The 25,462-nt window shown below is 51.6% G+C and overlaps 7 protein-coding genes across 7 annotated transcripts; 3 read left to right on the top strand and 4 right to left on the bottom strand.

The window, feature by feature from the left end:
• Positions 1-588: 588 nt before the first annotated feature.
• N7539_004955 (Transcription activator of gluconeogenesis) lies at positions 589-2,878 on the bottom strand (the record flags this gene model as incomplete). The annotated part of the gene is made up of 2 exons (XM_056934557.1): positions 589-2,513; positions 2,674-2,878. 2 exons carry the CDS (start codon positions 2,876-2,878, stop codon positions 589-591), a joined length of 2,130 nt encoding a protein of 709 aa, XP_056789751.1.
• Positions 2,879-6,424: 3,546 nt separating this feature from the next.
• On the bottom strand, positions 6,425-8,818 carry N7539_004954 (MFS transporter; the record flags this gene model as incomplete). Its single annotated transcript, XM_056934556.1, has 11 exons — positions 6,425-6,491; positions 6,571-6,643; positions 6,731-6,864; positions 6,921-7,032; positions 7,104-7,513; positions 7,578-7,664; positions 7,719-7,751; positions 7,813-8,057; positions 8,114-8,148; positions 8,206-8,315; positions 8,388-8,818. The coding sequence occupies 11 exons, from the start codon at positions 8,816-8,818 to the stop codon at positions 6,425-6,427; spliced, it is 1,737 nt and encodes a 578-aa protein (XP_056789750.1).
• Positions 8,819-10,520: 1,702 nt separating this feature from the next.
• On the bottom strand, positions 10,521-12,337 carry N7539_004953 (kleisin alpha; the record flags this gene model as incomplete). The annotated part of the gene is made up of 2 exons (XM_056934555.1): positions 10,521-12,011; positions 12,074-12,337. 2 exons carry the CDS (start codon positions 12,335-12,337, stop codon positions 10,521-10,523), a joined length of 1,755 nt encoding a protein of 584 aa, XP_056789749.1.
• A 1,321-nt stretch (positions 12,338-13,658) lies between these two features.
• Positions 13,659-17,007, top strand: pmr1 (Ca(2+)/Mn(2+)-transporting P-type ATPase PMR1; the record flags this gene model as incomplete). The annotated part of the gene is made up of 3 exons (XM_056934554.1): positions 13,659-13,748; positions 13,870-16,357; positions 16,433-17,007. The coding sequence occupies 3 exons, from the start codon at positions 13,659-13,661 to the stop codon at positions 17,005-17,007; spliced, it is 3,153 nt and encodes a 1,050-aa protein (XP_056789748.1).
• A 614-nt stretch (positions 17,008-17,621) lies between these two features.
• N7539_004951 (uncharacterized protein) lies at positions 17,622-17,889 on the bottom strand (the record flags this gene model as incomplete). Its single annotated transcript, XM_056934553.1, has 2 exons — positions 17,622-17,709; positions 17,759-17,889. 2 exons carry the CDS (start codon positions 17,887-17,889, stop codon positions 17,622-17,624), a joined length of 219 nt encoding a protein of 72 aa, XP_056789747.1.
• A 3,102-nt stretch (positions 17,890-20,991) lies between these two features.
• On the top strand, positions 20,992-21,417 carry N7539_004950 (uncharacterized protein; the record flags this gene model as incomplete). Its single annotated transcript, XM_056934552.1, has 2 exons — positions 20,992-21,040; positions 21,278-21,417. The coding sequence occupies 2 exons, from the start codon at positions 20,992-20,994 to the stop codon at positions 21,415-21,417; spliced, it is 189 nt and encodes a 62-aa protein (XP_056789746.1).
• Positions 21,418-22,488: 1,071 nt separating this feature from the next.
• On the top strand, positions 22,489-24,465 carry N7539_004949 (ammonium transporter; the record flags this gene model as incomplete). Its single annotated transcript, XM_056934551.1, has 3 exons — positions 22,489-22,600; positions 22,764-23,095; positions 23,218-24,465. The coding sequence occupies 3 exons, from the start codon at positions 22,489-22,491 to the stop codon at positions 24,463-24,465; spliced, it is 1,692 nt and encodes a 563-aa protein (XP_056789745.1).
• Between the last annotated feature and the right edge of the window lie 997 nt (positions 24,466-25,462).

Genomic DNA, 25,462 nt, shown 5'->3' with positions numbered 1-25,462 from the left:
TACGGCAGAATTCAACAAGACACTTGTATGGCCCATGAGAGGTATTGCGAGATATTTTGATGAATACATAATGTGTTCCAGACGACACAATGATCTCCGCTCTCGTAAAGATATGGACATCGATTAAGGAACCCATTCTTCCCACGGTCAATACAGAGACAATGACGAATAATATGGCAAACACAGAAGCCTAACCGACGCCAGGCCAAATCCCTCCGTGGGATGACCAGAGCCCCAAGCATATGTACTTTTGGGAGTCGCCAAGAGTGGCCATGCGGCCAGGAGGTGGAACACACAACCCGACCTTCAACTCGGCAAAGAAAAGGGGTATGTAGTTATGTACTATGAAACGTCGACAACATAATGCGAAACTGCGTGAAAGGTATAGCGGCATTCAGAAGGTCAAGAACGGCAGGACAAGCATACTCGAGACAGGGATATCGATGGTGGACATGGCAAATGAATATGCGTCAATCCCGGGGAACAAGCCAGAGAAGATGGACTGGACGACCGGCGGCGTGTTGGAAACGCCCAGGATGAAGCGATTAAATGCAAGGTAAGAACTAAATAAAAAACCAGTACAGGTAGTCAGCTTTGGGAAACTCCACGGTGAACATGTGGAATTGGGGAAACCGGTGCACGTACGTTCATCACGATGAGCATGGGAATGTCGAACACATCTCGCTTGACTGTCCAGCAGTACGCGCACTCGACCTTGCCATCCTTCGAGCCCAATTGGTTCATGCCAGCTTCGCCAGCAATTCCACCCTTGCGGATGTGATTGTTCCACTTCCCGTATTCCTCAGAAGAGACACCCTCTTCCTCTTTGGTTTTATACTTGAGCAGCTTGCATCGCGTCATCACACTACCGCGAGAGTCCCCAAATGCAAGGCGGGCAAAGTCCTCGTAGAACTCCACCACACTGTCATCATCCAGTAGCTCGGCCAGGAAGACCGGCTGGGGCCGTCCACTGTTCTCAGGCGCTGAGCTGCGCGGTGTGAAACTGCCGCGTGAGGTAGTTCCAGATTGCGGTAGTGATGAGGCACCTGTGTTGACGTTGAGGTTTGGCTCTTTGCCCAAGAGAACATCCTTCTTCCATCCTGTCAGGATGCTGAATTCTTTACCCACGGCCGCAATTTCACCGGTGCGTCGACAAACAATTGTGGGAGTACCGCAAGCGTTGATGAAGTCCTCGTACTCAAATAAGGTACGCTGGAAACACTTTTCCATGAAAATCAGGTCATCCCGATTGAGTGTCTTCGTAGTCGCAATAAAGGACGGACGAATGGAGGCAAGCGCCTTGGCGATTCGCAGGGTTTTCTGAGGACTAAATCGCCGCTGAATACACGCGGTGAGATTGTGGAAGCCACTCGTATACCCATATGGCTCTTTCACGCTCTCGTAGATGAGGGACGGATTGCGGTGACGTCGACGAGGACCCACTTGCAAATCACGGTGTTTGAGGCTCGGTGTTGTGATCAGTGGCCGCGGTCCGTTGTTACTCGGGGCTAAAGTAGGGTTGCTGGAGGATTTGGAAGGGTTGCTGTTGCTAAAGGCCGCCGGGTCTTCGATGCCAGCAACGGTCACATGCGGACTCGCGGTGGCCGATCCGGGGCTAGCGAAATTTGGGGGCCCGCTCTCAATGGCAAAGGCATGCGGCGCGTCTGCTTTCATGTGCCCATTCAGTCGACCGTTTGGCGCATACACACCGCCAACGTTCACATGCGCGGGGCCCGAGGCCTGGCCAGTGGACCAGTCATTCAGCAAGGGATCGCCAAAGAGGAAGGGTTGCTGAGTGCCTGGACTTTCGCTGAAGCCCGGCGCAGGCGTCGAGAACTGCGCCGATCCACTGCGGCCGATCGACCCTCGCTGGCCTCCGGCTGAGTCGGTCGGCGAGTCTCCAGCGCCAGTGGCCATATGACCGAGCATGCCAAACTCCAAAGCACCATAGCGGTTCTCAAAGTTCATGCTCGAGAGATCAAAATTGAACAACGCGGGGTCGCTGGGGTCGAAAAAGGGCCCGGCAAAGGGATTCTGCGATGAGTTGGCATCCCCGGAGAGTGCTGTGCTTGGGGTGGCTTGCTGACCGAGGGTTGAAGATAGGCTGGCGTTTCTGCCATTGACGCCCGTCTTCAGGGTGAATGTCGGTGATACCGGAGACTGCGTCGGAAACGGGCTTTGCGTAAGCGTGGTATCCGTGAACACGTTGTACGGCGCCGATGGCGGCTGCGATTGGGCTTGAGGCGTAGGGAAGAAGTTCGGGGTGCTAGAGGTTTTTTGCGGCGGCTGTTGCGGCTGTTGTTGCGGTGTCGAGGATGAAGCACTCCGAGATAGTGACGGCAGGTTCGTGGTCACGCCGGTGCTGTTGCCATTGCTGAAGAAGTTGGCTCCGATGCCGGGCACCAGGGCTCCGTCCGGGGCATCGTGAAGGTACTTTGCTTTCTTCCGGATGCCGTCGTGACATGCGTCCTGTAAGCCACGCTTGATACAACGTTGACAAGGTCTTTCATCGCCTGTAATTCAAGGGAAAATCACATCGCAAAGTTAGCACGGTCTTCACAAATTGCATTGCAGTTCCTGCTCCTGCATCTGCATGGCACGTATGCCATGCATGTCCAGATCGCAATTTATAGCATACCGCAGGTTAAGTGGGCGCGCTGGCAAGCAAAGCACGCCCTCCGGGCTTTTTCCGGCGCGGGCGCGAGGGGTCCTTTGCATTCGCAGCTTTCTGACCGTTTTCATTTTTACCGTCGCCCTGTCCGCTTCGATCGCCCAGCGGGTCGAAATGCTCCGAATGCTCGGTCACGTCCGCAGAATCAGGATCGCCGCCACTTCGGTCTATGGGAGACTGAGTATCGCCTTTGGGGTCCATGGTCATTTCGTCATAAACCGGGTCCGACACCGGAGTGGAAAATGGGATGTTGGAAATTTATCGTAAGAACTGTCAGGGAACTTCTACAAATTTCGGATTTTGAGTTGCGGAAGATTCCCCATGGGTATTCCTCGCTGTCTCTTTGCACTTGATCTTCAATGCTCTGTGGCGAGAGAACCATTCATGCATCACCTAGTTTATTCCGGAGGCGCAGGCATAGGTCACCGAAGGTAGGCGGCCGGCGCAAAGGGCGCAAAATCTCCACCACGGGGCAATCGAGGGTTAGTAGTTCTTTTGCGCTCAGCGCGGTTGTTCTTTTTTTTTTTTTCAGCTGACTGTCGCTTTCAACACGATGTTGGTATTCTTCCGGTAGATCTGCGACCTGCGACCGTGTATTCTATTGCCGCGCGCTTGCGACTAATGCCGAGGTGGGCTCGAGGAATCGATGTCGCAGTGAGTCACGGGTGTAACGAGGCACGATCGAAGCGAGGTCAGACGGAGCCGCACCGATTAGACCCATTGAATGACGTCTTGAGATCAGCGCAATAGAACGGCCGAATGGAGCTGAGAAATGAACGCGTCAGGCTTGGGGAGGAAGGAAAGAGAAGTGCCGCAATGGTAGTCCAACGCAGCTGCGATCTGGAAGAGTGGAGAGCGAAGAGCGAAGAGCGGCAGTCGCCAGCGGGCAAATGTTCTGGTCGGCTGCGGGGAAAGCGGGAGCTGACTTCGAGGTTTTCGGACAATTTGGTCCTCTCCGTAGAGCAAAAGCCAGTTCCCAGTGCGTGGTCGTTGGCCTCTCTACCCGTGGGTAAGCCGTGGGGGTCGCGTTTCTTCGCAACTGTCCGCCGCGAATGCAGATGCAATGAAGCAGAGTTGGACAGCAGAGAATGCCTGTTCGCAGCAATCATGCATCGGCGTGGCAAGGGTGATGTTGACAAGGATGAAAAGACCTGCGCGATTAATATTCCTGGGCCAGGTTGGTACGCCTCAGAAATCGGAGAGTTCCCGTGACTGACGGTCCGCCCTGTGGAAATGAAAGTCTTGGAATTTCCCGCCGCAACGGGAGAGAGGACTGTGCCTAGGATTGATTGTACTACAGTCCTTGACTTGTTCCCAAGTGAGTGTCCTCTTGCTCACTACACAGATCCTGGCAAAACGGTCATGGTTGCCCTCGACTCAACAGTCAATACACACTAACTTCCAGCTTTGTACGTCCATGTCATGATCTGTTGCCAGCGAGATGTTGGGATGGATGTACAAACAGCACTCTGATCAATTTTCCCCCTTGGGAGGTGCCTCTACCGCGCAAGGTTCTCCTCTGGCGCCCCATGCAAAGTCTCGAGACAAATATACTTTTTCACCCTTCTACTTGAACATGCCTCGTCAGATCTGAGTGAATTGATGACATGTACACATGCTATGTATTACTTCTTTCGTGCACAGTTACCTAATAAGTGCTCCAACCAGTGATGGGTACAGGAATAGAATCACGTAACAGATCAGATCAGGCCTTTCAAAACCCGCAACAAGCCACCCACATTACGCCTAGGGAGCCCCCTAGCTTATATATTATGGACTCCATAGTATAGAGTATAGAGCATACTCAGTATAGTGTACCTAGTTTACCAACTATTGACAGCATTACCGAGACCTCTACAATAATATCATCACTCGAGGTATAAAAGGGGTCTTAGGGCCAACCTCCTTCCCTATGCTCTGAAAATTATATAATACTCAATAGCCGGAGACTAAACAGCTCCTGGAATGCCTGTAGGTGCCCGGAGCGCCCTTGATCTGAATCGCAAAGCATAGAAGGGTATATTGAATTCCATCGTATCCACTCATGAATTTATCTCACGTCGCATACTCAATGGCTAAGGCTGATTGAGCCTTTGAGGTAGTCGCTCCGACATTCGTGCGGAGCAAAACAGTACCTAACAGCATAACGATCTCGTATACCTTCCATTCTACGATAGGTTTTATGTCTTGCGCTTCAAAGCTATGTAGTACTGCGTATAGTTGTGTACTAGTTACTGCGTACATGTAGAGACCTAGGTAGTGTGTACGACTACCAACGTGAGTACACATCACGCGAGACAGGTAAGGTCCCCCAGTCTCTTCGGAGAATGGGCTATCAATTTAAGGACTCTCGTCTCTGGAGCGTCTGTATTGACCTGCATGGACATATAGTCCTGTTCGGAGACTTGATTACTCCATCGGACGGGCCACCTGCTGATACTGGAAATTACGCACGTGGGGAGTATGAGCATTGAACGATATTACCTAGTATCAAAGCCCGTCTCAGGTTCAGGTCGCCACGACAAACCCAATACAGAAGAGTATCACACAACGCATCCATTCCTGTATGTGCCAGAGACAAAATTGGGTTTGCGGCGTCCCTGTGCTAGCACACCAGGTATATAGATACTTTGTGGAGATAGATTCGGTACTTACCAACCATGCAGGTAGAACTTAGCAGTAGCACCCACTCCTAGGAGGCAGATAGGTAGCGCTGCACCAGGCTCAGGCTCGCATAAACCTCCGGCTTGTGCAACTGACCTCGTAAGATGAATACTGTTCTGAAAAGCACATCTCGTCACATACCTGCCTCAGTAGTGATGGAAGGCCGACCATATGCAGTCCTTTGACGGCATACTTTCTGCACGTGTCTGTCCGCGGTGCCTGGAGGCCTTCCACTTCGGCTCCGCTTTCTCCCGAGGCTATACCGCACTCCGCAGTATCCTTTAGCCCTGCCTCGGCATGCTCGACATTCAGTACTAAGAAGGAAGAAGAAGAAGAGACGGCAGCCCGCCGCTCGGGGAGCCGATACTCCTGTCAATGGTATTTTCATGGTCAACTCACAAGATATTTTCGGTATGGGGACAATGGCCCTCGGCGGGAATCTTCCCGTTCACTACTGGAGAGTGGAGGCAAGACTGGATAGCCTCGTATCGGCGCACGTGCTTAGTAGTTTTCGGTAGTTTGGGCTGCTTCAAGTCATTGTGTTTCAACGGCATGCTCTTTGATTACTCTGGGTTGTCGTGCTCATAGATGCTGGGCATCGGGCGGACGTCGGTAGTTCAACCGGCTCCGATGGATGTAAGTCGGTTTCTAGTGTATCTTCCATTAAAAGGTCGATAGGCTGTGTGCACAGCAGAACCCAGCCTAGGAATGCGTTGAATAAACCCTCAGAATTGACAGGTCAAGTAATAAGTGCTCGAGTAGGGAGGTGTGACCGGCAGGCTACCCTTCCAACCCATAGTACGCATCTAATCCTATCCCGTCCTCGATCTTGAGGCAATCAACCGCCGAGGATCTCGAAGAGATGACACCGTTCCCAGTAAGGATTGCACTAAATTATTCGATATGACTAGGCATGCGCAGAATGAAGACATCACCAAATATAAAATAAAAATGCCGAGATTGCGCAATATATAATTACAAAATCACGATAGTCCGTTCCTAGCAACACTGTACCACGCAAACCGCATGATAATTCTCAATTGCAGCCTGGGGTCAGAACTACTTCTAAATCGAAAGGACCTATGCCGCTCATGTCTGTCGAGTGGCGAAGCGACTCTTCTTGCGAATGTTGGGTCCGTATCGGAAGAAAATATACCTTGTCGAATCGTCAGTCCATAAAATAGAGCCCCAACGTTTCAGATGATGTGGGATAGAAAGTTCTCGCATCAACTCACGGGAATGGCAGCATTGCCAGCGTAAGGAAGGCTAACAAAGTCGTCGCCCAGTTAAAGCCGAGGTTGTTGTACACTATGAAACCGTCAGCACCACGTGTCTGATAAGTGTTCACTCTCCGATCAACTTTGATCTGATTGAGGTGTACGATTGGCTACTCACTCTGAATTCCGAACAAGGGGAAAATTCCACCAAAGCTGGAACGCATAAAGCTGTTCGCCGCCAACGCGCTGGCCGCGAAAGTTGGATATGCGTCGACCAGGAACGTGAAGACGCCGGAAAAGACAAGAATTGTGCTGCATTGATTCATCAGCTTCACTCATTCCTGCCCCTGGTGGTTCTTGAAACTTACCCAGCACCAAACAACACACTGCCGATAATCGGCGCAATCCAGTGCACATTAGGATAAATTGTCCAAGCAAAGATGAAAAGGCCAATAGTGACCAGGGGCCCGCCAAGGATTGCTAAATCACTCGTGTCAATATTGGACCGAAGGAAGACTCGCCACCACGCCGGAGAGTCCACTTTCACATACCGGGAGGAAGTCGCCATTCAGGTTGAAATTCATCCGTGTTGTTTCGCTGCTTTTGAAAGTTGCGTTCCAGACGGGCATAATTCCGACGCCAGAAGGGATCTGAAAGGATGGCAATCACCATGCCTACAAAAAGACCCAGGAAGCAGAGCCCTCGCTGCCAAAGCAGGAAACCGTACACTTCCCTGAAGACCAATTGGAACGCGCCGAAAAAAAGATAGAGGATACCAAGCAAAATTGCGGAAAAAACGCAGAGACTCAGGCACATCGGCTCCAGAGCCAAAAGCATGAGTGGACGGTACATGGAGCGGAGCACCGTCTGTGCCACCGAACGATGCATCTTTTCGATGGGCGCTTTCCATCGATCGTCTCCTGTCTCTTTGCGTTGTCTCTCGGCTTTACGTCTCAAAAGTCTGTACCCACAAATGAAATCAGTTGTGCATTTTGGTCTCGTTTCAGCAGCAGTCCAGGACTTACACAGGATGGTACGTCTCAGGCACCAGGAACACGATCGAGACCAGAAGAACTCCGGTCCAAATGAGGAGGACATAAAAAGTCCAACGCCTGACTGGTCTCAGCCACTGTTGTGACCACATAAGAAGTCCACTCTGAACTTACCACGTTGTATAGTAGTCGATAAAGCCTCCAACGCTGCAATGACAGGTCAGTTCAAAGTTTTGCGTCGCTTTCCGCGGCAGAGAGTTTCTCTTACAGAGGGCCGACCTCGGGTCCAATGAACGGACTTGCAGTGTAGAGCATCATGGGCAATCCCAGCTCGTGCCGGTCAAACATGTCACCTACCGTGCCACCCGCAACGCTCAGGAAAGCGCTTCCAGCGAGGCCATTGAAAAACCGACAAACAAGCATCGTCGCTGTATTTTGAGCAACGGCACAAGGAATGAGCCAGATCAGAAAGAGTGTGAAGGACACTATGTAGATCTTGCGTCGACCGTAGAACTGGTGCAGCTTGTAAGCATTTTGCTCGTTCATCGGAGTTCATCTTCAAAGCTTACCTCGGACAACGGACTCAGGAAAAGTGGACCAATCCCTGAACGAAAAAGCAATTAGTTTCATTCGTAGTCCCTTGTTGTCGAACATTACTGACCTAGACCCCAGATGAAAAAGGACAACCCCAACGTCGCAACCTCTTGGGAGCAGCCGAACTCGTTCATGATTTGGTCATAGGTTGTCGTATACATCGATGAAGTGCAGGTACTGTCACGACATTATATTAGCGCTCGTCGCCTTCCGACTCCATCTTCCTTCTTCGGTTCATTACCGACTCACACGCAAAGTGATCCCATGGAGACAATGACCACGATTACCCATTTTCTAGCCTTGTTCAAATTTCGCGGGTTCATTGGATCATCTGTGTCCCATTCGACTGTATACTGATCATCTTCCTCTGTTATATGTTGACTCTCCGCATCGCTTCCCTCGCCATGAGTAGTTTCATGTCCAACGCTGACACCGTCATTCAGAGACCATGATCTTTCTAGCGAGCGACTTCGCGACAAGTTCGACCGCGTTTTTCTCAGTTGTTCATGACGTTGGCTTGCCGGCGCGACTATGGGCACGAAAGTCGCATCTTCAGATTTTGTGTGCTCGAGATCGGGTTCGTCATCGCTTCTTTCACGCGGCGAGGAACCAATCGATTGCGGCCGATCCATAGAGCCTTGTTTTTCGGGGTCATCCCGAACTTCGAGTTGCGTCGTCATTGGTGAGAGTGATACAATATTTTGAGCGGTGGGCGCGGGGGTCGTGATAATGATCGGTCTTCCTCTGTTCAACGGGCCATGTAGCCAAGTCGTCTGGTGGACCGGCTGTCAATGAACTTCAACGTTGGTTCCAAAGAACAGACGCTGTGACCTGCGGGCGACAAAGTACCTTATTCAGAGGCAAATGTCCACTGAAGTCCGAGCCGCGCCGTTTTATGGGTTGCCGGACGTAATATTTGCAGCGGGGACTCTTCGACAGCCTTGACGTCTCCCCTGCTGAATAATCGTGGGTTCGACGTCAGGGCGAGGCCTAGTCCGACGGTTAGTAGTGTGCCTCGGGGGCTAGCACAGATCGATCATGACGCCGCAGCGAGTGCTCGAATGAAGACCCGCAGACGGTCCACTTCCGGGGCCTGTCCGAATATCAGCTCCGAAGTTGATCCACGGTTTGCACTTTCACGAGGCTTGGCCAAGGAAATTGAGAAGCCCTGCAACAAGAGACATCGCTTTCTCTGTATCGTTTTGCGCATTGCTGCAGCGTTGAGCGATAAGCTGTCGATTTGTCCATTTCGGACGATGGGGTCAAGCAATATTTTGCAAGTCGATCAGTCGTCCGGATAGTTCGGATCGAGGCGGTAGCGCTACGCTGCAAAGTTGTCTACACTCCGTCTAGCGCAACATTAAGCGGTGGTGACATCACAGCCATCAGAGCGGGCCTATTGCCTAGATCCAATGTGAGGAATAAACTTTCAGCAGGAGGCATGGCAGATTCAAGCTTTTGAGAGGCGGCTGCTGGGCCACAAGCGCCAAAGGCCATTGTTGATCGCCTGCCTCGGCCTGGAGAATGGATATAGTATATCATGTTGTTGTTGACAGGTACGCGATTGTTTTTCATTTCCTCTCCTTTTCGGAACATTGTTGAGCCTCCCGTCTCCGCATGAAGGCCGAATGCGGAACTGCAAACGTGACCCGATTGTCAATAGGGATGCCTGGCGATGAACGGCTCCACGTGGAGGGCATCCATGACGGGGCAGACGTGACTCCGCGCTCTGTCCGAATTCGGCCGAAGGTACATGCCTCTTCCTAAATTCCTACTGGACAGCGAACACCTCCTCTCTCTGGACATGCAACATCGAAGTAAAAGCACTGGTCTTCCGATGACCGCAACGACGATGTCTCAGCAAATCATGAAGAGACGAAAAAATTTAATAGAGGCAGGGTGGAAAATGAGAAAAGTAACAAGCAGCGGAAATTGGAGGCTGTTACAGTATTGCATCAGGTAAGGATGACCTTTTAAACAAGCTAGTCTCATACAATAGGTGTACCACTAGGTAGAAAAGTGCAGCAGCAGTAACGGCAAATCACAAATGAGGGCAGACGGGTCATCCACAGCGGTATGGACAAGGCCCACGTAGACTTATGAGAATGAACAGCAAAATTTCGCCAAAGTTCCTATCTTCCAACCCTGCTCCCAGAACTCCGCAGAAGCCAATTGAGCCAGCTGAAAAAAGCGAGCTAGCCATGCTCAAACATATCCATAGTTCTTCTCAGAAGACCCAGACATCCACCCAAAGTCAGCTGTACATGAATCGAAACCTTTACGCCAGAGTAAGTCGGGGAGTTTTGATATGTGCCCACAATCAACCTTCAGTCAGCACAAGGTGGATATTCCGAAGGAAGTGCAAGCTCGCCAAAGGCTTGCTCACAACAATTGGGACAACTGTGTCACAGCGCCTCCGGCGTTTTCCTCAGCCCAGGAACCCCACAGAGCCTCCTTACCACGGATCTTGATGGTAGAGCCAATCGACTTGGAACCTTGCTCAACTTTCACGGCGTCCTTGGTGGCCAGGACCAGAACTTCAAAGAACATTTTGGTCGCATCAGCCTTGGTGGAGCGCTTCTCAGGCAAAAGATCCTGGAAGACAACGGCCTTTTTCTGGGCGGTCTCAGGGGTGTCGCCGAGGCAATCGCGCAGAATGTGAACGGCATGCTTGGTGCCGATGGAAACAGCCTCAGTGTCAATGGGACGAATCGTGTCATCCATGTCCTCAACCGAGGCCGTCATGCCGTCATCGCTCATAGGCGCAAGGTCCTGCATCCCGTTGTCTCCTGGGAAGTCAATTTCAGACTGCAGGTTGATGCCTGTGTCAAGACCGATGCCTTCATCCGCAGTGACGATAGCCTCATCCTCACCAAGATCCAGAGCTGGAACATCAGTGGCCACGTCCATGTCGGAGATGCCACTGTCACGCTTGCGCTTGAGCTCGCCGGCCTTCTTCACGTTATCCAGAGAAAGAAGTCCCCGCAGCTCCGGGGCCCAGGCTTGGCTGCGCTCCTCACCAAAGATGCTCGAGACAAAATTGCCATTCTGCTGGCGAGTCATCAAGGTGAGAAGAACAGGATCACGAGGCAAAAAGGAAGAGCGCTGAAGGATGGCAGAACGATCGGCTTGGATGGCCTTGACCTCCTTGGAGGTAAAATGAGTCTCCTTGTCTGCCACAATGACCTTCTGGCGCTTGGTGCGTTGAGCATGTTTGGTGAATCGTGCCTCAGCATCTTGAGTGACTTCGCGATTGAATTCTTCCTCGAGCATGTTCATCTGTACAGATCCGGCATCGGAGAGAGGACTTTCCGTGTCGCGTGAAAAGTGGCCCTCGGGGCGAGGGGTTTCGCCACCGAAACCGGTGTCGTCGCCGAAATCCATGGGCGCATCGTCCATGATAGGATCGTTCAAGCCTCCAAGGCCATCATCAACCTTCTCGAGCGGAGCATCGCTGATATCAATGTCCAAGTCACTATCGTCATGGAGCTTCCCAGAATCGCTGAATAAATCCTCATCCATGGGCCGAGCAGGAGGTGCATCACGACCAATTTCAACACTGTTATCGATTCCAAGGGGAAGCTCATCCTCGCCAAGGTCAAGTTCGAGACCAAGCAAGGTAGGATCTTCAAGGCGGGCTGGTTCCTGAGACATAGAGCGGCGGTAACTGCTGTCAGGAATCAACTGGCTATCAGCAAAATCCATTTGCCCGGGGCGCTTGTTCTCTGCCTCCATGTTCAAGTTTTGAGGGAACAGCAAGGAGGTGTCCAAGTTGGTGAAAAGATCCGATTCCGTCAACACATCGGGCAGAGTGATACCACCTGGCGCAACCACAGTACTCGTCAAGTCGTTATTGTTTGTGAGGCGAAAAGCCTAGAATATGATGGTTAGAGGAATGAAGAGCGCGTGACCGATTGGCATTTTGAAGAACATACCATCTTAATCTTCATCAATGCTTCGTTGCAGTCGTCAAGTAGGTAACGCGCTTTTCGGCTGTAGATTCGGACAACACCCAGCAACAGCTGGCCACTGAGACGCAGAGCCATAGGCGCTTGACCTTGATCGACAATTGCGCTTACACTGCTCTCAATATCAGACTGGAGAATATGCGACTTGGACAGCTTGCGCTCGATGTTGGCAGAGAGCCAGACACGGGCCAACGGCCCGGTCTTGGATAGAAGGGTCTCTGAATAGAACATTGTGTGGGCTGATCAGAATAATATTTCTTTCATGAGCGAGCAGCACGCCAAGAATAGTGAGCTTAAAGCCCGCCTGGCGCGGGGTGAAGCTGTAACAAGAGTCTTGACGCGCTTTTGAAGCCCCGGGGAAAACAAAGACTCTGGCGACGATTTCTTATCGTGCCCGGGGACGTGTCAGATAGTAAGATCGTGATATTTATTCACACAAGAGTAATGAAAATGGGAACAAGGATATGTCGCGTAAAATGCACCTTCAAGATGTGGCGCGAATAATCAGTTGGCAGAGAAACGGGGTGTGGATTGACGGAGCGCGCGCAATTCAGGCGTCGAAGTAACAGTCAGGTGAGCCCGGGCTCTCTTGAGGGGGGAACCGGCATTTAGGCATTCGAGGGGGCTGGTGGGTTGGGTGCCTTGGAAACGAGGAATGCATAGAAATTACGTAACGATGCAGGCGTGGAGCTCCCGCCGACAACACTCAAACAGTCAACACTGCCAGTCTGTAGTGCCAGGCTGGCCAGCCCATAAAGGCTCAACATGAATAGAATAGCATGAGGTAATTTGTATGGCTTATGTTTCATTTTCGTCTTCGAAAGTTGAAAAGACCTCTCCCGGGATTATCAAAGCTTTGATTTGGTTTGGGTCCTTGAACTTGAGTACCTCCAATTTTAACCTGTACCAGATTCCAATTGAGGCCAAACGCACGAACTCGGCACACACTCTATGACATGACAAACCCCCGGGAGAGTAGACGTCCGAATTATTGACATCAATATATGCCGAATGAGACACAAAGCCTCACTTGTCGCACGCCTGAAAGATGGTTGATTTCTCGACTGCTGGGTTGTATTGGGGGTTGGGACAATGATATGACTCACGTGACAGGGTATAGAACTGCTGTCTCTCGATCCCGGACTATGTATTCCTCCGCCACTAGCCCGCTTTTGGTAAAGCATCATCATGTACTGTGGCTGCGCCCATCATTGACGGATGATCATCGGCGGCACTGTTGTTGAGTTACAAACCAGGAGTCTTTTCGACAATCCTGCACAATCGGCTTCGTCGTCAAAATAAATCGCGTTTCTGAATTGATTTGCCATTCTCACCAGTCATTCGAGCCCTTACGGCGCCTGTCCCACCGCCGGTCCCATTTGCGTCTAGCGTTCCCGTGTCGACACTGCTGCCAGATCGCATCTCAAATCCTCAATAAACTCCGAATTTCTGGTCTGACTACGACGGGATGCGCACTGCTTTTTCTTAGTTCCAGCGCGTCGCTTCCTTTCTTTTCTTCCCCCTCCTTTTCATTTGAATCAAAGCATGAGAGATGTCAAGGACAGCAACTCCTGCCTTGCCGCTGCACAATGCACCCACTTCCACGACACCATTAGGGGCCAGACCCGATGCGCCTTCACCGGTACGTTCTTTACTCCTTTTCTAAATCACTACCATGAGGATTCAATTCACCTAGCGCAAATGTTCAATCGATTCAACCTATTGTGTCCTCATTTCCTAACTTTTGGTGATACACGTTCCAGACTTCGACCTCAACCTACTCATGGCTTGAGCCCCACGAGACTGCCGAAAGACTGCATACCTCCCTCCACCATGGCCTCACTCCGTCCGAGGCAGAGATTCGCCTTGCTCGTGATGGCCCGAATGAGCTTCCCCACGAGGAGCCTGAGCCGCTGTGGCTGCGATTTGTCAAACAGTTCAAAGAAACCCTCATTCTTCTTCTTCTTGCCTCGGCCGCAATTTCTTTTATAATGGGAAATTACGACGATGCAGTGAGCATCACCTTGGCGGTCACTATCGTAGTGTCAGTCGGGTTTGTTCAAGAATACCGATCGGAGAAATCTCTCGAGGCGTTGAATCGCCTCGTCCCTTATTACGCCCATCTAATTCGCGACATCGCCTCTTCAGGATCCGCGGCGCCCGAACCATCTGCTGCTGGCCTGGAGCTGGATGACCTCAAGGGCAAGACCGCGGGAGCCGCATCGGCCGCGATCAAGGCTTCAACGACTGTTCCCGCCGTTGATCTGGTGCCTGGTGATCTTGTTCTCTTTACCACTGGCGATCGCATTCCTGCTGACATTCGAATTACCGCTGCAACGGACCTATCTATAGACGAGTCAAACTTGACTGGCGAGAATGAGCCTGTCGTGAAGTTTTCTGCCGCTCTTCATAAGTCTCATCATGGCTCACTCAAGGTCCCCAGAAACATCAGTCCTCCACGCTCGCCATTCTACGATGCACCCGCTACTGGTGCTGTTGGTGCCGATATCCGACTGAACGAACAGCACAACATTGCCTTCATGGGGACACTCGTTCGCTCAGGGTATGGCCAGGGTATAGTGATCGCCACAGGCGCCAAGACGGAATTTGGAAGCATCTCAGCGTCTCTACAAGAGATTGAAAGCCCTCGGACTCCACTTCAGCTGTCCATGGATCGACTTGGTCAAGAGCTCAGCTACATCTCTTTCGGTGTGATTGGTCTCATCGTTGTCATCGGCTTGATTCAGGGTCGCAAGCTTCTGGAGATGTTCACCATTGGTGTCTCCCTTGCTGTTGCAGCCATCCCAGAGGGTCTCCCTATCATTGTAACCGTGACTCTTGCGCTTGGAGTTTTGCGCATGGCTAAACGAGGAGCAATCATGCGTCGACTCCCAAGTGTTGAGACGCTTGGCTCTGTGAACGTCGTCTGCAGTGACAAGACTGGCACTCTGACGATGAATCATATGACTGTGACCAAGATGTGGAATTTCGACTGCGAGGAGCCGTTCGATGTGCATCGCGACATGATTACATCCGTGACTCCTGGGCCCGCAGCGCGAACCATCCTTCGTGTAGGAAACATCGCGAACAACGCTCGTCTCTCTCGAACACACGCCAATTCTCCAGCAAGCGCTTCCTCTGCGGCTGTTCTGTCATCCACCGTTGACAGAAATGCAACAGCCATCAAGAGTCGATGGGTCGGACAACCAACTGATGTCGCCATGTTGGACTTGTTGGAAGTATTGGGCGAGGACGATGTCAGAGACCGAATTCACTCCCGTGTATCCGAAACACCGTTCAGCTCTGAACGCAAATGGATGGGCGTCATCATCGGCACCAATCACCCTGGTGATTCCGATATGGCTTACGTCAAGGGAGCACTGGAGCAGGTTTTGGCTCGGTCAGACACCTACTTGACCAAGGATGGTCGAGAGGTGATCCTTGACGAGCCCCGTCGCAAAGTCATTCGTGATGCCGCGGAGCACATGGCTAGTGAGGGTCTTCGGGTACTCGCCTTCGCCAGCGGTGCTGTTCGCAATTCCTCTCGCGGTATGCGAGGGTTCGGCAGCAGATCAAGCACCCCGGGCTCCAAATGCAGCAGCCCGGCTGATGACGATGACCGGTATAATGGCCTGACTTTTGCGGGCCTTGTCGGTATGAACGATCCACCCAGAAAGGATGTACACAAGTCTATTCGGCGGCTTATGGCAGGTGGTGTCCGTGTCATCATGATTACTGGTGACGCTGAGACCACTGCCGTCGCTATTGCTAAGAAGCTTGGAATGCCGATTAGTGATTCCCCTACTGCGCGACCCGTTCTGCGTGGAGACGAGATTGATCACATGAGTACTGGAGAGCTTGCCCAAGCTATTGCTACCACGTCCATCTTCGCTCGAACGAGCCCAGATCATAAGATGAAGATTGTGCGTGCACTGCAGTCCCGAGGTGACGTTGTTGCCATGACTGGAGACGGTGTTAATGATGCGCCTGCGCTGAAGAAGGCCGACATTGGCATTTCCATGGGCAAACTGGGTACTGATGTCGCCAAAGAAGCCGCTGACATGATCTTGACTGACGACGATTTTTCGACAATTCTTCGGGCAATCGAGCAGGGCAAGGGCATCTTCTATAATATCCAAAACTTTATCACCTTCCAGCTAAGCACCAGCGTGGCTGCTCTGAGTCTCGTATTGCTGAGCACCACTCTTGGCTTCAAGAACCCACTCAATGCCATGCAAATCCTGTGGATTAGTAAGTTCCTTGGATGTATCGGTTCGATGATGCCTTCCGACTAACCTTTTTTTTTCCTTTTTTCCTCTTCGTCAGATATCCTCATGGACGGTCCACCAGCTCAATCTCTAGGGGTTGAGCCTGTTGACCCCTCGATCATGTCACGTCCACCACGTCCCAAGCACGCCCGTGTTCTGACACGGCCTTTGATCCAGCGCGTTCTGACATCTGCCATGGTCATCATGATTGGAACGCTAGCCATTTACATTCACGAGATGGGTGATGTGGATGACGGGCAGCCGCTAGGCAAACGTTCGAGAGTCGTGACCGCTCACGACACGACCATGACGTTTACTTGTTTCGTCCTCTTCGACATGTTCAACGCGCTGACATGCCGCAGCGAAAGCAAGTCGGTGCTCCGGGGTGAGCTCTCTCTGTTTGGTAACAAGATGTTCAATTACGCCGTGTTTGGGTCGCTCGCTGGTCAGGCCTGCGTCATCTATCTGCCCTTCCTCCAACGGGTATTCCAGACGGAAGCGCTCGGACTTGGCTCTCTATTCAAGCTGGTGTGTCTCGCGAGCTCGGTATTCTGGGTGGACGAGGCCCGCAAGTACCTGCATGCCGTTCGCCGCCGCGGGGGCTTGGGAGCTGGCTACAGCGTCAATGTATAATGTGTTTCGTGGTTTGTTTTGCATAATTTCTCTGCTTGGGCCAAGTTTGTGGAGGTGTAAGTATCGTGCATGCGCCTATTTGGGAGGATTGGACCCCTTTTTTCTCGGAGGGTTTAGAACATTCTGGGACATACATGAGTATTATAGAACCGATTCGGGGCAGATCACAGTGCGGGTTGGGATCTGCACGGCGAATGTTGATAAGACTACCCTCAAATCTCATGGAGCCGATCATGCAGCCATACCTAGGGCAGTAGACGGGAAGGGTAGGTCCAATGTTCCATGGCCTTCAGAGGGTCGGACTCAGGACTCCAGATACTCTACCAAACACTCATACATACCGAGATTCTATGTATCCTGGACGCGGAATCGAACATCGGGGATGCCAAGATTGATGGGAAGGAGTTCATAGTACTCAAAACACTTCCTTCCGATAACTACGTCAATATCGAGAAACGTACCATCATTCCAACCTAGCCTTCGCGACATTTCCCATTCTGGCTTTCGAATCTTGCCAAGGCCGGGTCCAAGTACATCCAAACGGTTCAAACTTCAAACACGTTAGAGAAGTGGAAGCTACCTACTGACTCGTAGTCAGGTGATTACGGTATTGACTATTGAGTACGTATATCCAGTCCAGGCTTGGGATAGTAGTAGTAGTAGTAGTAGTAGTAGTAGTAGTAGTAGTAGTAGTAGATAAGTCTACATATTCAGCCCCAAGGGTGACGAGTCGACACTCGCCGCGCGGGACCCTCTTCCAAGACAAAGCTTTCTTCGAGGGCGGGGCGGCAGAGGGGCCGGGCCCACGGGAGCGGGATTGGGGACAGGCGGGATGGGATGGGATCGGGGCGGAATGATGGAGTTGAGGGTTGAACAGGGCATTTCACGTGCAAAATTGTATAATGATGATATAAGTTTCACGAGCCCGAGCACGCGACAGGCAACATGCGACATGCGACATGCGATTGATTCATTACAGAGTGTATGCCTCTGCGCTACAGGGTTTTGCAGTATAGTACTTTACAACCGTTTACAAAATAATTTCTAGCATGGACAATAGGCACTTGCCAGGTATGTGCTGAGCAGTGAGCGGCAGTACTGCGCCCAACGAAGAAGACGAATTGATAGAGTACAGGATTCAGAAGCGCTGGCAAGTCTCTGTGATGATGAGGACTCCATGATCTCATCGATCATGTCATAGTCTGCTGTCATTTCCACATCAAACGGGATCCGTGCTCTGCCGAGTGCCGACAGCACAATATTGAACGAGAGAGCAATGCGAGTAGCATATGGTTTGAAGTGTCGAGGTGACCTCACCACAACTCATTCCCTCGCTCTCGACCTTTCAGGGCACAACGCAGACGCACCTGATGCGGAGTGCAGGGTCCAAGTGGGTGCCTGGAAGATGAGGCATGACCTTGCTGACCAGTTGCTGGGGAGGCAGTCAGCGACTTAAAGAGCACGCCCGAACTCGGCGGGTCAGCAACAGGGTTTCCGAGCACTCCCGAGCCGGGCAAGTTCGGGAAGGGGAATTTAATTGACAGTGGCGGCAATGCATATCTGCTTATCTGACACCAATCAGAGTGTCTTGGGCCCTGCTGAGGAAAGAAAGAGAGAGAGAGAGCCAAGGCTGCAGCTTCCTCGCATGTGGGGATTGCTTCCGGAAACAATCGCTGAAGTGGCGAGAGACCCACTTGGCGCCCAAGCCTAACAGTCAGTGTTTATCTGTACCCAATCAGCAGGTCATGATAGAGACGACAACTCGTCCAATTGCTGGTGGGCGATAGGGCGATAGGGCCTTTGTGCTACCCTGGCTTACATGTCCTGCGATTCTTGTCGGGTCTCTGATTTGCAGACCAGACCCGCGGTTGTGTGATAAGCTCAAGCTTTAGCCTGAGAAGAGTGGAGCCCTGGGGGAGTCTTTCTTCTTTTTGTTTTCTTCTTTTTGTTTTCTTCTTTTTGCTTTCTTTTTTTGGGTTGCCGAGTGCACTGGAAACGGAGGACGTACCGACCTCGAGGTCCCCCTACCTTACTTTGGGCAGAGTCTCGGACCCTCGTCGTGGATACTGTTATTGCTGCTGACTTGCGCCTGACGGAGACCTGTTTGGTGCTTTTGGCCTGATTCTGGAGAGGTTCTCCTCCAAACAGACATCTCCGATAAGAGTCAACTGTTGATCCAGGTTCATCTCTTGCTTCATTGGATGACTATTTTCCCGAATACCAGTTGATTCTCCCCAACCCACCACCGGCACTGCAGGGTCGGGTGCAGACAGAGTCTCAGCGAGCGAGGACGATAAGCCCCTATAGACCTTCCAGTAGACTTGGCTGATCCTCTGGTGAGATGGACTCCGGGGCGATAAGCTCAGGCGACAGTGGAAGAGATCGAGAGAGCTCCTTTGAGCCCTTGAAGATCAGGTGTGTGTAGAACAGTAAGTTCCTCCTGTAGATAGTAGTCGATTCCGCAGGTTCTCGTGGACTCGTCGCGCGCTGTCGTCAATTTATAAATAGGGTCGATCAAGGACCTCGGACACAGGAGTTTTTCTTTTTTTTTGACCATCACATCCTTTTTTCTTCTCCATTCCCCAGATCTACCTCCCCGCATGGAGACCGAAGATGGATGACAGGACGGAGGCCCGGACAACGTGACCAGATGGATGGACACACCATCTCCCTGCTATATTGAGTATCGACTCATCGAGTCTATCGAGATTCGACAGTAGTAGAAGTACCACTGTCAAACGGTCAAGACTAGTGGATTCACTTCAGCCCCGTTCTGTCCAGCTCGGCCCCGGAGGTCTGCTCCCCGGAATTGCACATTCAAAACACACGGAAGATCCAAAGATGAGCATACGACTACTTCCTCCATTGGCTCGGTCAGGGTGTCCGACTGGTACTTCTCGGGATTGATCAAGTTGTTTCGCTTTTTCAACCATCCCGTTCTCCCGTGGCGGCGCATTGCTTTTTTGTTCTGTTCTGTTTGAAAGAGGCAGACCTGCTGGAGCAGTCAAGCACACGACCCTCTGTGGTGAACTCTTCTCCTGTTTTCTCAGTCCCGAACCGTCAAGGAAACCCAAGTGGGCTGGGGCTGTGAGAACGGGTGGACTCTTTCGATCGGAGGACCCACGGACGGAAAGACAAAAGCACCTTGCCACACTATGGGTACATGACTGGACCTGCAAATAACACTGTTGTTCTCAGGTACCTCCCTCCTCCTAGACTGCCGAGAGGAGAGGATCTGCCTGCATACATCACGGACTGTAGTGGTGGTTACTGATCACTCAACGAGTCAACACTCAGCAGTCAACACTCAGCAGTCAACACTCAGCAGTCAACACTCAGCAGTCAACACTGCTGTTGTATCTGACGGTCCAGTCTTGGATCATCTTCAATCATCTCCGTGTAAGGGAGTCCCTAGCAAATAAGCCGGCAGCCATCTCCATCTTCCTATCGTGAGCTCCTTCATTTCATTTCATTTTGATCTGTTTTTCCAGATTGACCCTGACACGGGATCCCAGAAAGAAGGTTGACAGGGCGCGGTGGATGTCAGGATGATTGATCTTCCGTTGGTGACAGTGTAGCAGAGACGACTATCTCTGCAGTTATCGTCCCTCGTTGCTAATTGCTGGTGTCATGCGCTCACCTCATCGCTTGTCCGGCTCCAGATTGACGATGAGTTAGTGGGTCGGACAGCCCGACCCTGATTGGATGAGGTGGGGCTGATTTTCTTTTTCGTACAGTCGACTGCGTCTTTTTCCTTTTGTTTCCTTTTCTTTTTGGAATTTCTTCCCTTCACGCTTCGACAGTGTTTCCGAGGTTTTTGACCTTTTCCCCCGTAACCGCGTCGGATCCACCGGCGATGACTGGATCACCAAGGCACGTACAAGTCAGGACACTGAGGACAGTAGTACTGTAGTGCATATCTGCATTCTCCCGGTCACTCGACCTCTCCAAATAGTTAGGACTTTCAAGTCGTTGACGACCACGATGGATGTCTCGTTGCTTGAGAATCTCCATGAACGTACACTGATTCTACGTGAGTAGAGACATCTGTCTGGCATCTCTGCTACTTGTCCCTTGTTCAAGGTGCATTGCTCTCAATCTATCATTCCTCACAGAGCAGGCAAACTTGGATTGCCAATTGACCAGAAATGTATCATCTTGGATATACATTATAATATATACTATAATAAAACTATAGTAGCGAGTCTAGCGACTGTGGAGTGAAAGTATAGAGGAAGAACCCCCAGTGCGTCGTGGCTCAGTCCTTCAGTTCTCGTCGGCTCCACAATCGCCGCCGCACCAGAACTGGGCCGATTCCCTGCCCGAAGTGGAGCCGATGACTCTGTGACGATGGATCATGGACAACTGACACGGAGGCTTCGTCTCTGGTGTATCGATCTGCATGTGTAAAGGACCCGGCGAAGAGGGTGACCGTCTCTCGCAAGTCGCAACCGATTCCCATATGGGACCTACCGTGACAAAGTACCAGCATGAAACCCGAGACACTCCAGATGTAATACCATTAATCGCGTTTGGCGACGACCTTTTCTTGGGCCCGAGTCTGTCACGATCACGCCCTGCGCGAATTTGATAGGGATGCAGAAGCGGCGAATTGGAAATGAGAGATGAGCAGTGATGAAATGACCACCCAGATTAGACATGTCCACTTTGGACACTTTGTACAGTAGTCCAACAGGTGCACAATCAGTGATCAAGGCAACTGCACACCAGAAAAAAAGAAAGAAGGAAAAAAGCAAGATCATTTCGCCCAAGCAAAACCAGCTCTGAACACGAAAAATCCGAGGATTGGAAACCGCCCAAAAAAAAAAAAAAAAAAAAAAAAAAGAAGAAACAAGAAACATGGAGATTTCCTACTTCGGAGTGGTCTGGTCCCCCCATTTTCGGTGGGCAATATTCCCACGCAGTTCCGGGTCACCTTAATTAACGTTGATGGCTGGTCTGGGAGGGCCCTTGCCAGACTTGCTCCCGAATTTTATCGTCCATGTATGATTATCCCGGGATAATACTAATTACGGCTTTATCTCCTCGTGGCGACTCGTTTGCTCTCACGCTCTTCCTCGCCCACTTCTCCACACCCTCCGCTCCGATCTTCGCTGGGACCTCATTCTTCTTCTTGTACAGGCCAATTCCTCGTCCATACCGGGGACCAGCGTTCGACCGCATCGGTCATTCTTCTACTTCTTCTTTTCTCCATCGCCCTGCTGCTCACCTCCCCACACTTTTCTTCTCCGCCGACATCAACATTCTCCATCTCCAGCCCTCCTGGAATTGACGCAACCCTAACCCTACTGAACACTATCATACAACATCCACGGCCAAGAGGACAAAGTGAGAATCGACAATTGCGTGATTTGACGGTGACACCATCCCGGATTACCCTTCGCTGCGGGTAGCCTCGTCCACGCCTGATCTTTTGTCACACGAGCTCATCGGAGCTCCCTTTTCCCCTCGGCGTTCAAGATGACGTTCAACGGAAAGGCCGCCTACGCGCCAGACTATGCCTCCTACAACTGGGTTGGTGCACCGGCAAACTACGGTCTTACGACCAACGCTGACCTGGGTGGTGATTCCCGTACGTATTGTTCCCTCGAAGATCGTTTGTCGTTGACTCTCCCGGCCACATAACCCTCCTCTCGTCTGTGTATTCTCTCTCTCTCTCTCTCTCTCTGTCACGGAGGCTGCCGGGTCATTGTGAACCGAACCGGATCTGATTGTTGACTTGTTCCCATCCGCAGGCGTTGAAAATGTCAACAAATGGTTTCAGTCCGGTGATCAGGCTTATATCATCGTGTCGTCGGCCATGGTCATGGTCATGATCCCCGGACTGGGCTTCCTCTATTCCGGCCTGGCGCGACGAAAGTCCGCTCTGAGTATGATTTGGGCCTGTATGGCTTCCATGTCGGTCATCACCTTCCAATGGTACTTTTGGGGCTACTCGCTCGCCTTCTCGACCTCGGCAACCAATGGCTTCATTGGCAACTTGCGCAACTTTGGGTTGATGAACACGCTCGCCAATCCCAGTCAGGGATCCGCATTGATTCCTGCTTTGCTTTACGCTTTCTATCAGGTAGGTCGTTTCTCGTGAAAAATTCCGACTGAGCGGATTATGTCTTCTTGCTCAAGGGATCCCCGAAGAATAAAAGAATCCAAGGTTGGCTGACACGAGTTTTCTCTTCTCCCCTGGTATAGATGCAATTCTGTGCCGTTACAGCAGCTATTGTCATGGGCGCTGTCGCAGAGCGTGGTCGTCTTTTCCCCGCCATGGTCTTTACCTTCATCTGGGCCACAATTGTCTACTGCCCGCTTGCCTGTTGGGCCTGGAACGCCAACGGCTGGGCCTTCAAATACGGCGTCCTCGACTATGCCGGTGGTGGCCCCGTCGAGATCGGCTCCGGTTTCTCTGCGCTGGCCTACAGCATGGTCCTGGGCCGCCGTCAAGAGCGTATGATGCTCAACTTCCGCCCACACAACGTTTCTTTGATTCTCCTGGGAACCGTCTTCCTCTGGTTTGGCTGGCTCGGCTTCAACGGTGGCTCTGCCTTTGGTGCTAACCTGCGTGCCACAATGGCCTCTTGGAACACGAACCTCACTGCCGCCTTCGGTGCCATCACCTGGGTGTTGCTTGACTGGCGTCTGGCCCGCAAGTGGTCCATGGTCGGCTGGTGTTCCGGCACGATCTCTGGACTGGTCGCTGCCACTCCTGCTTCCGGTTTCATCTCTCCCTGGGCTAGTGTCGTTCTCGGCATTGTGACGGGTATTGTGTGCAACTACGCCACCAAGATCAAGTACTGGATCCGAATCGACGATAGTATGGATGTGTTGGCTGAGCACGGCATTGCCGGCATTATCGGTCTTTTGTTCAATGCCTTCTTCGCTGACGATGCCATCGTCGGATTGGATGGTGTCAACACGGGCATGGGCGTTGGTGGCTGGGTCATCCACAACTGGAAGCAGCTTTACATTCAGATCGCATACATTGTCGCCACTGCTGCCTACTCTTTCGTCATGTCTGCGATTATTGCCTACGGCATTAACGCCATCCCCGGATTGAACCTGCGTGCCTCGGAAGAGGCCGAACTTCTCGGTATGGACGACGACCAGCTCGGCGAGTTCGCCTACGACTATGTGGAAGTTCGTCGTGACTACCTTGCCTGGACTCCCCAGAAGCAGGATCAGCTGGAGGACGGCCACGAAATCCCCGCTGCCGAGCGTTACGGCATTGGTGAGCATTCTGAGATGATGCTGGAGGGCCAGCCACCCAACGGCGAGCCCAGCCAGAGCTCTCGTGGCGGCAGTGAAGGAGACATGCGTATTCAAGAGGTCAAGATGGCACCGGCTCCCAGACAGGTGGCTGAGACGAACCCTCCACACACTCAGCGACCTCCTCCCACTGATACTCCTGCCGTGCTCAAGCCCGTCAATGAAAAGACCGATTAAATCTTGTCCAGACGGGTCTTGACTGACTGCTGCATCTCATCCTCCTTCTCCTCCTTCTCTCACTTCCACTTCGCGGAACCCTCTCACCAGCGCTGCGCTGTCCGCTTTTGTTTTCTCTTGTGTCATCCTTCTCTGCATCAATGTTCGATATCCCCTCTGAGCGTGTTCTCAATAGTCTGCCTTTTTATTTTTCTCTTTCTTTTGCGTCGGAAAAGCCTGGGGCTTTTTGGTCTTTCTTGTCTGTGTCTGTGCCGATCTATCATCTCACCCTCCACGCTTACAAAACATCCTCGATTTTGTCCCCCTCCAACACCCACGGAGTGACATTGTTGACTGGGCCCTCCCCACATACCCTCATCTTCTCGACTTTTCCGTCTCCTCACCATACACCACCCACTCCTCAGATGATACTGCCCTTTCCTCCATCCTCCCTGCATTCCAAGCTGTTCCAGCATGCCATGGCTAGTGCAGGACGCAGATGGCATCGTTGAATTCTTGAAGTCGAACATCGTCATCCATGGGATCGCTTTTATATTTTCCCAATTCCGCGGCTCGGAGTTGCTATGGAATTGTAATTGTCGGACCACGGCAACTTTTTGCTTTTTCCTTGATTTATAGAGATATGTGTTTTAGATTTCTCATACATTATTTCATACAAAGGATCTTCATTGCTGATGAATGTAGAGTGATAGAGTTATAGACCGTGCTCTCTGTAGTCACCCCATACTAGGGGCATGCCGCTTCACCACGGACTCCACCAGGTTCAGGTGGGGGTCTGACTTTCTGCAATAACTTCTCATGATGCCTCCATCTTCAATTCACGCTGCTTAAGTCTGTGCTATTGGAATGTTCCATCAAATTTGACTTGACTGTATTAGAACATCACAAACACCATTGATGTGTTCGTGTTGAAATGAGATGAAAATGGGTCCCGTAAATAATTTGCGTACTATACAAAGGGAATTCATACCCAGCGCCCTGACTGTGCTCCGCTATG

The sequence above is a fragment of the Penicillium diatomitis genome (assembly GCF_028827545.1).
Source record: "Penicillium diatomitis strain IBT 30728 chromosome Unknown utg000005l_segment0_segment0, whole genome shotgun sequence".
Classification (NCBI taxonomy): Eukaryota; Fungi; Ascomycota; class Eurotiomycetes; order Eurotiales; family Aspergillaceae; genus Penicillium; species Penicillium diatomitis.
This window is presented reverse-complemented; position numbering and strand designations above follow the sequence as displayed.